The following is a 10,938-nucleotide window of genomic DNA, read 5'->3' as shown; positions in this document are numbered from 1 at the left end:
TTGATAAAAACATTTTTTATTAATATTAATTTATTCTTAAAAATATGGATTTGAAGTTTTTTTAAATATAACGTGATTAAGTAGACAATTAAAATATTTAATTTTCAAGTCTCAGTTGTAATAGAGCAATATATTTATTGAAATTTAATAAAGTTTATTTCTATTCAATATAATAGGATTATACAAGTTATTCAGCTAATATTTTAGTTAAAGGCTTACCAGTAAAGGACCCGAAATTTTGAATTTAAACTATTAAACATAACGAATACAAATAACAATATTCCCTAATTTTATTTGTAACTATTTTCAACTCATAAAAATACAATAACATTTTTGGAATTTGTGAAAAATGTGATTATATAACAATTAAATTGATATCGATAAATAACTTTATTGCTGTATAATTTAAAAAAATTAATTTGTGATTGAATATTAATTGTTACATTTATTTTAAATACTGGTAATTTTTTATTATGAAATAAATTTAGACGTGTTATTTTTTAAAAGTATATAAATAATTACTGTATTATTTCATTAATAGTTATAAAATATACCATCTTATAATGAAATTAAATGTATGATAAATATGTTTATTGGTCAAAATTGTTACAAAGGTAAGATAAGATAAAATGTATTTAATGAAAAAAATTAATAAAAGTTTAAATTAATTTTATTGACTTATAACTCTTTTTAATTTATATTTAACATCTGTTATACAAAATTTGAATAACTTTTTTATAATTTTTTCAGATATTAGAATTTCACATAGTTTATCAATATGTAAGTTATAAAAACAGACTTATTAAAATTATATATATTTTTAATTTTTAAAAATTAATTAAAAATTGCATTTTAAATATAGAATCTTCATATTATTATAGAATTACTATTAAATTTGTAGAATCGAAAGTTTTATTGTTAAAAGATATTTATATGATTTTTATTTTTAATTCTTATAAGTGGTCTTTTATGAATTTGTTTAATGATTTCGAAAGGGGACTATTCATATATTATACATTAAAAATCTTAATTAACAAAAATATAGACAATTTAAAAATGAATTTATTAAATTCTAAAAAAACAACAGAATATTTAAAATACTAACTTCAATTAAGTATACTACCAAGAATATATTTATAATCCAATAAAGTACATGGTTAACTACATGATTAATATATCAATAGAATTATAAACATAAATGCAGAGAATAATGTAATTTTAAACAAATATAATTCAAACAATATATGTAAAGAATTTCGTGAATAATTGTGAATAACTGCCTTATATTCTTATAAGAATAATGTAACTAGAATAAACAATTACTACATATTATTTAATTTTTATTTTAATCTTTACTTTTTATAAAATTGTCTAAATTTTTATAATAAATTAAGAATTATTTTTAAGAATCTTTCTATGATTGAATTTTATTTTTTTTGCTTTCTTTAATAGAAATAACATAACGTTGTGGTACATTTAAAGGTGGTGAATATCCATCAGCATATGTAGCATCTTCAAAAAGTACTTCGTATTCTTCTTGCGCAGAAGTTGGTAAATGATTAACAACTGCTTTATAAAAGCATGTAGTTTGAGGATATAAAGCCATAACTAATAAATGATTTTTTTTAATTTCATAAAAATATATTATTTTCCATTTTGAAATAACAATAATATTATTTACCTATCGAACCTTTTGGAAATAATGCATGAGGATCTGTTTCTGGATCTGCTCTCATTAGTGGTAAAGGAACAACTCTGCGTCTAGACAATATGTGTCTGTCTTTTTGTTCCTCATCTATATCATCTACTTCATATTTATTTGTTGTAGGATTGAAGTGTACTACTTCTGCTAAAATCCAATTTTCTTCTTCTTCTGAACCTTTCACTAAAGCAGCTACCATATCACCCATCTTTAAAATATTAGTTTTAGTTTTTGAAAATGCAAACAAAATTTATGTTTATCTTTTACCTTAGCTATATAAGTTGGTTCTGCTGGAATTGCTCCACATAAAGCAGGTGCTTTAGCCCCTGGTAATTTGCCTACATATAATGGTAATGTTTGTGCGGTACTTAATAACATCTTCATTAGAGCACCACGTCTAATAGTTTCCTTATTTCCTGCATTACGAGCCTAAACAATTTTAATTTAAAAATTAGATTATAATACAAGATAAATTTATTTATGAATTACTAATTTGTTAATTTATTAATTATGAATTTATTCATTTACTTTTTAATTAGTGAAATGCACAACTTGAATCGCATCTTCTATTTATAAAATTTATTATAAATGTGGATAAATTTTTGATATATTCTTATTGATATTTATATTAAATACTCATTTTTAATTTTAACGTAAAAACTTCATTTAATTTTATATTTCTAATATTAATAAATAATTATAAATATAAAGCAATACAAACTTGTATTCTTCTTTCATTCCTAATTGATCTAATTTCATTTATTTTTTCTAAAGTTTTTCTTAATAAATCTTCTTCTTGATGAGCATCATCAACAGCTAAACTATAAATACCCTTTAATTTTTGTTGATAAAATGGTGATAATTTCTCATCTGGATTTACTTTGTCATGAGTCTTTGTTATATTATTTAAGTTTATTTCAGAATGGTTACGTGCTTTCTCCACTTCATGAACTAATTGATATATAATTTTTAATCTTTCCTAGAAATTTAATTGTTTAAACAAATGTTAAACATGTCATTTAATAGTTATGAATTAAAATCATTAATTATCTACATTTTCATTGTTGAGTTGTTTAAAGAAAAATTAATGTCATACTTGTATTTGGTGTGCAGCGGAATCAGCTGTAAATGGCATTTTTAATTATTTTTTATGCTTAAAGTTAATGTCGTTTATAATACTAATATTTTATGAACACTTGTAAGGATGATTATAATATTAAAGGCAATAACATTAAAATATGATGTTCGAAAATAATATTAAACTTTATACATTTAAAAACCATACTACTATACCCCAAATTAATATATTATTTTTAATTTTATTAATTAATTATTGTATTGGAATGTATGAATTTACATCTAATAAAAACAAAATGCACCATTTTAACGCATGCGCAATAAAGGTCTAAATTTATTGGCCGTCAGCCAACATAATATGAAATCGAAGCTATATATATATATACTATATACTATATATTTATATATATATATATATATATATATATAAACGCATGTGATTTAGTGATAAATTGAAGAAGTGTGTATATATACTGAGATTTACTTAAAACTTGAAAAAAGAATATATTTTTAATACATATATAGACATATTAATAGATACAAATTATATTATAATAATACATATTATTTTTAGGCAAAAGTATATCTAAAAATCGTACTATTATTTATTAAAAATAATAAACTTTATTTTATTTATATTATGTATAAATTGTCAGAAAAGTTTACCTGAAATTATTTCAAAAAAATCACCCATCAATACCACTTAAATATTAAAATGCATATGACTCACATTTGCATAATAGTACTATCAAATTTTTCTTAGCGGCATTAAGCGAATATATATTTTACTTTATCATTTTATACAAATTATATTCCTTGTTATAAAATAGTTCAATGCTTATTTATAAAATATTAAAATGTTATTAAATTATTAAATAATGAATTTATTAAATTTATAAAATTTCTAATTAAATTTGTATTGTATTTATATATATTTGCAGAATTTTCTTATAATATAAAAGTCTTAATAAGTTTTTATGCTTATTATTATGATATTTTTATCGTGTTATTATTTTTTAAAAGATTGTATTATTTTATTGATAAACCTGAACACTAACTATTAGTTATCAATGTAATGCATTTATTATACTTATATTAATGTATAATAACGTTCATTTCAATGATAAATTACTATTTGAATATCAATTATTATAATAAAAAATCTAAATCAACAATATTGTTATTATTGTTCCTTTAAGTTTCTGCACTTTACCAATTATGGCACTTGATAATGCTTTTCAATTTTATGGAGATAAATGAATTAGAACATACGGGAATATATGTATTGGAATTTATAAAATGTATTGTTAAATCATTATTCTTGCTTAAAATTGACGGGTAATAATTATTTGTAAGATATTTAATTATAATAATAAATCTTTTCTTAACAAACTTTAGCAGTAAGTGTATAAAATTTTATTTTATTACACTTATGTATTTTATACCAAAGTTATAATTTCGTATTTAAAATGATGAATTTATTTTTAAACCAGCATTAATATGATATTAAATATATATAAAATGACACTAAATATAATATGATACGAAAAACGAATTCTAAATTTTTTATTTAAATCATCATTATATAAATTGTAAACTGTGCTGCGCTAATACTAATTTTTAAGTTACTGTTTATTTTTAGATAATAATGAAAATATTTGAAACGCATTGATAAATGTTTGATAAAGATTCACGAAATTTTATTTTACAAAATATTCATTAACATAAGAAAGTGATATTTAATGATTTTCATGGATCATAATTTTCATTTTAAATAACAAAAAGTATTTAAAGTATTAAAACAAATTAAAGTGAAATTATTCTAATTATGTATTCATAATAATTAGAAAATTTAGGTACGATTAACTTTAATTCTTTTTTTGCTTTCTTTAATAGAAATTACATAACGTTGAGGTACTTTTAACGGTGGTGAATATCCGTTAGTATAAGTTGCATCCTCAAAAATAACTTCATAATCTTCATGGGCTGTTTTTGGTTGAGCTGTAATTATCGCTTTATAAAAACATGTCGTCTGAGGATATAAAGCCATCACTACAGAATTAATTTTTTAATTACTATTATAATTCTATAGGCATTATAAGTCACAAAATAAATTAAATAACTAATGATTTATTTACCTATAGTACCATTTGTAAATATAGCTTGTGGATCTGTTTCAGGATTTGCTCTCATAATCGGTAAAGGCATGACACGACGTCTAGATATAATATGTCTTTCATTTACTTCTTCATCAATATCATCTATTTCGTACTTATTTGTCAAATGATTGAAACTTATTATTTCAGCAAGTATCCAATTTTCTTCTTCGTCTGCGCCTTTTACAAATGCAGCTACTATATTGCCAGGCTAAATATAAAGAACACTATAAAGTAAAGATTAATGATGAGGTAAACTCTTATTATATAATTTATGGTTGTTTTAACATCAACTGCTTTTTTTTAAATTTTTATGAATATTTAATAAATAATTATAGCTGATAATACATTATAATCAATAATTTAATAATCTAATAAACCTAAATACGTATGTGAAAGCAGCCATGTTTATGACAGTTAGTATATTAGATATAAATATAGTATTAGAAATATTAGAAATAATTATCACAACATATATTTATATACTATAAAGTCACGTGAAAATATTCTTTAAGAAGTATATGCACAGTATTTTTTAATATTAAAATGATATGATTGTGCATATTTTACAACAGTATCTTATGCAACATAATGCAAAAAATTATGTTATTCATGTAGGAAAAATTTGTTGTATCATTTAAATGCAATATGATGTGAATAATAATATTTTAAAATATAGTAAGGAAATTTTATTAAATACTAAAAAGTATAAAATAAATAAAAATTATTTTAATGTTTATTTATATCGTTGTAATATAAAAACAAAACAAAAAATATATATATAATGAAGCAATAATATAAATACAATATAATGTGTAAAAATTATACTTTAAATACAACATTTTTTACAATACAATCTGCAAATGCATACAAAAAACACAAAACACTATGAAGGTAAAATATTATACGGATATATGAATAAAACCAATTTACAAAAACAGTAATCAGAAATGTATAAACGGACAAAAATGAAAATTATACAAAAAAAAACCCTTATAAAACAGATAGGATTTTCTGTTCTTAAAGAAAAGTAAGAAAATCCGTAACTAGAAGAATAGAAACCGTAATTTGTCATGACTGAAAAATATATTTCTAGCAGGATTTCTAATACAGAATTGCAAAAAAATCGCCAAATGCAATTAAAAATAAGATAGCATTTATGCAAGAGAAAACATACTGTATCTTAACAAATTTACATGAATATTTATAAATTTCATATTTTAATAAAAATCACTGTCGAATAGATTATTTAGTATTATTTTTAATTTAATCTTTGCATTTTAACGTATTGATTAATTGTTTTGTTATCTTTTTATCTATATCTCAAGTAATTTATTAGGCATTTGTTTTTACTTAATATAAAATTAAAACTGAATTGCTGCAGTCATATGTTATAAAAGGCCTATTTACCTATATTATAGATTAAATCTTTCTTGAGATAAACTTATATGCGAAATCGGTGACTTTCAGGACGAAATAAATAAAATCAACTCCCTAACGAAGATAGCACACTCAATCCACTACTCACACAGAAAATCGATAAAAAAAATATTCCAAGAAAGACAATTTTTCTTTCTATTTTGTATACAATTTCATTTAAATTCATCTTCATTTAATCATATTTAATAAAAGCCTAGAGTTGGTAAGTTTAATATGGCATATAAGATACACATTAGTAATATGAGTATGAATGTATGATTACAAATAAGCATTTATGAAATAAAATAACAGCGGGTGAAGAAAAAAAAAGGAAAAGAGGACAGACATAAAAAAGAAAAATGAAAATGTCATGCAGATTTATGCTCTATACATTTACGATATTGCTGAATGCTTTTACGATCTACATATATTCAGTTACCATATGAAATATGGGTGCAACTAAACATACATAAGTTTATGTACCGATACGTAACTAAGTATTCAAATATATAACAAGAATATAAAACATTTCATATATTACTTTTAAACATAAAATTACTGCAATAAAATAATTAAATAAATAATCATTGAATTAAATATTTATTGTTATCTAAATCAAAATTTTATCACAGAAAGATAGTTGCAGAAAATTTCAATATCTTAAAATAATCTAATATTTTTGTTCATTTCCGTATGACACTCTATTATAATTTAAAAAATATAAATTACGTTTTAAATAATAAATAAATATTTAGATAATATTAAAAAACTATACTTTAGCAATATAACATGATTCTGCCGGAATACAGCCACACAGTGGTGGTGGACTGGCATCTATTGTTTGCCCAATATATAGTGGCATCGTATGTGCCACTTCCAATAACATTTTCATAAGCGCTCCTCGTCTTATAGGTTCTTTGTTACCAGCACTTCGTGCCTATAAGAAAGTAATTATTAATATTGTTTACATTTACAACAGGGTAATAATATATAAATATTACATAAATACTAATAAGTAAATATGCAATTTATTAGCTATACTTGACAAATGCATTTAGAGAACTTAAGATATCAATCTTTTTCACTTAATTTGTGAGATTATTCAAAACACAAAAATATATAAATTATAATGAATATTAATATTATTGCACAAGTTTAATTGATTTTGTACATTTATTAAAATAGAATATCGAAGAACAATTCGAATTCGACAAACGAAAATATTAGAAACTGCCCAAAAGTTATTCTGTTATGTATTTTATATTTTATAAGAAGATATAGAAACTTAAGTTTGAATATTTTTCAATGCTGTTTAAGAAAAATATAAATTTAATTATCATTAGAAAATTCTCAAAATTGTTACTAAATACATATAATTACACTCACTAATAACAAGATGAAATGATGTTATAATTTAGTAAGAAATTAATTTGCTATAAGTCATTATATATATTAAAGATTAATTAAAGTAATGTCAAACAAAAAATATTAAGTATAAGATATTGAAACGCATTGATAAGATAGAAAAAAAATACATTGTATTGGTATATATAAATACTGTAATTGAAACATTTATATGAATATGAGTCTTTATTTATCATAATGTATGATCATCCAAATTAATATAATTTGAGAGTAATTATTAATTTCAGTAGTCTCTCACTTTTTACTAAAGTTTAATTTTATTTAAAAATTGGTGAATAGAAATATCAAGTCGTATAGCTTTATCACTGAGTTAACAACAACAAAATTGTGCACATTAATTACAATTATATAAAAAAAGATGCATACACTTATTGATACACTTCCGATTATCCAACTATCTAAACTGTAAAAAATTCTTTTCTTGATTTTTATCTTAAATAAAAAGATTTCATATCATATTGAATACAGAATGATAGAGAAATTTGATTTTGTTTCATTTTCTTTTCTTTTATAATATAACAGTCAGATCTCATTTCGACAATCCATTTGATTTTATTCACTTTATAAAACACGATTCTTCTCGGATCAAAGTTTTTATTCTAGAAAATGTGTTTTACTGAAAGCTTATATTATTTATAGAAAGTAATAATATTATAACTGGCGAAATATGCGCTGTGAATAAGAGCGTTAATCATTGACAATAATATATAACAAAGGGATTGTAGCGTATGACTATAGCTCTGAATATCTGATATATATATATATATATATATATATATATACATATATAATAATATAATATAAATATATATATATATATATATAGATAGCTAGTAACGAAATCACGTATTGCAGAAAATGAATCTCAAACTGAAAGAAATAAGCTAGCCGCTTTCGAGTACGTGAGATCTAATCTATTATTTATTTATTATAACTAAATTTTTATTTTCTTATAAAAATTCACAAATAATCTATTCATTATACAAACTTCATTGTTCACATATATAATTTGAAGTCGTTTAATTTAATAAATACTTTTTCATTTATGAAGAATGTTTAATATCTTATATATTTCAACATAATAATATTGATTTACCTGTTGTCTTCGTTCACTTCTAATAGATCTGATTTCGTCGATTTTTTCTAATGAATTTCTCAACAATTCTTCCTCTTTTTTAGCATCATTAATTGCTATACTTAACTTTATTTTTCGTTGTTCAATTGTATTTGACTTTTGTTTCCCTTCAATTTCACTTTTATAGTTTTCTATTTGTTTTAAAGTAGACTCAGACTGCTCCCGTGCATTCTCAACCTCATGCATCAATTCATGTACTTCTTTTAATCTTTCCTATAGAATATATCCAACATATATCTAACATACATCTAACATATATCTAAACATTCAATTATTTTCATTGTTTGAAGTAGTTTTTAAAATATAGTAAATAATACCTGTATTTTTTTAGCTATGCTATCAGTAGAAATAGACATATTTAAATGTTTATTAACCGAGAATTAATTTATAACTAATAAGTAATCACTAATCAAAACATTTCATTGATTAAGAAATTAAACGAACCTTTTCAGAATTTAAAAGTGACACTTTATTTCTCTTGAAGTGTTGAATATATCAATCTCAATAGTATTATGAAATTCTCGGAAATTCTTTTAAGTAATTCTTGTTAATATACATCTTGAACATAAGTAAAATTTCTAGAATTCTAAATTTTTTTTAATAATAATAATTTAATATTATAAGATTAATTCAATATTAAAGTTATATTGAATATTTATAAATGATATTTTATATAAATTATTTTTATGAAATTAATAATATCTTTTATATTATATTATTAAATATTTAAGCAATTATAATTGATGTAAATATAATGATTTCTATACCAATTGTCCGAATTCAATAATTGGAAACATCTTATTTGAGCAAATACAGCAAAAAAATTTTTATATATAATATATTTTTATGTATAGGTAATAGAAATAATCTCATTAAAATTTTATTAAAAAACCGTTAAAAGCAAAAAATAAAATAAAAAATTTCTGATTCATTTAATAAATAATGAAAACTTGTAGATAATAATAGCAATTATAATAAAAATACTAGCAAACAAAGTAGAGATCATTAACACTACAAATAATGTTATTATAGTCATAATATCAACAGTTTTACAAATTCACATTATCTCATGAACTATAATTTAACTTATTTAATAATATAAACGTTACATTATATCACTGTATGTGAATATAAATCATATAAATAATTATACATATACTTAAAATACATATAAATTTAAAAAGTGTGACAAAGTAATTTTATTTACAAAACATGTTACAATCTTACTAAATTTATTGATATAGAAATAATTCTATAATATTCTCAATTTTTATGAATACAAAGGTTTTGATAAACATAAATAAATAATTATTTTTTAGTATTGAAATTTTATTATCATTCTCAATGCGTTATAATTAATTTTACTTTTTAGTCCATTTTAGAAAATTGTAAGTGAAAATATACAACAAATAATGTTATTTTAAACATTAAATAAAATGATTATACTATTTGTATAATTAAGTATATTAAAATTAAATAAATAAAAATATATCCTTCGAAATTTAACAAATCATAGAAAAATTATCTAGTTATCATAGTAAATTAAACTTATATGTAGTTGTAAAATATTTTTGCATTCATATTAATATTTTTAAATACCATAAAATTAGAAATGAATTAAAATGAAATATTTTAAATGATAAATTTTTATAAAATAGGTCTAAAAAATAAAATTTTACAAATTTCTCTTTTGTACATATCCAATTAAAGTATATTATATGCAGAAAGTTTTTTGAGTAAAATTATTATTTTTTGTTGACATTATAAAATTAAATATTTAACATCATATTTCAATAAAAAAACACTGATGATCTAATGAATAAGTAATTAAATTATATTCGCAATAAAGATTAACTAGTACATTATTTTTTAATATGCATAGAAATATTAAAACAATTTTAATGTACATTTTGTATTTATATAGATTTAAGAATGTATATAATATAAAAAATTGATTTATGTATTACGATTTCTAACTTATAAGTTGCTGTTTACTAATTACTACATTTTTACATAAATTTTGC

At 20.8% G+C, this 10,938-nt stretch overlaps 2 protein-coding genes across 2 annotated transcripts; both read right to left on the bottom strand.

Annotated features, from left to right (window-relative positions):
• Window positions 1–1,414: 1,414 nt before the first annotated feature.
• On the bottom strand, window positions 1,415–2,897 carry LOC105368196 (SAGA-associated factor 29 homolog). The gene is made up of 5 exons (XM_011507157.1): window positions 2,799–2,897; window positions 2,424–2,681; window positions 1,970–2,131; window positions 1,682–1,910; window positions 1,415–1,608 (listed from the first exon to the last, which is right to left on the bottom strand). The coding sequence occupies exons 1-5, from the start codon at window positions 2,835–2,837 to the stop codon at window positions 1,415–1,417; spliced, it is 882 nt and encodes a 293-aa protein (XP_011505459.1). The 5' UTR covers window positions 2,838–2,897.
• Window positions 2,898–4,640: 1,743 nt separating this feature from the next.
• On the bottom strand, window positions 4,641–9,351 carry LOC105368195 (SAGA-associated factor 29 homolog; the record flags this gene model as incomplete). The annotated part of the gene is made up of 5 exons (XM_011507156.1): window positions 9,232–9,351; window positions 8,876–9,127; window positions 7,130–7,291; window positions 4,918–5,146; window positions 4,641–4,831 (listed from the first exon to the last, which is right to left on the bottom strand). Coding segments are annotated over exons 1-5 (873 nt in total), but the record flags the coding sequence as incomplete, so codon positions are not given.
• Between the last annotated feature and the right edge of the window lie 1,587 nt (window positions 9,352–10,938).

This window comes from Ceratosolen solmsi, unplaced genomic scaffold, assembly GCF_000503995.2.
Source record: "Ceratosolen solmsi marchali unplaced genomic scaffold, CerSol_1.0 scaffold6, whole genome shotgun sequence".
NCBI lineage: Eukaryota > Metazoa > Arthropoda > Insecta > Hymenoptera > Agaonidae > Ceratosolen > Ceratosolen solmsi.
The sequence above is the reverse complement of the archived record's forward strand: the minus strand, read 5'-3'. Positions and strand labels throughout refer to the sequence as shown.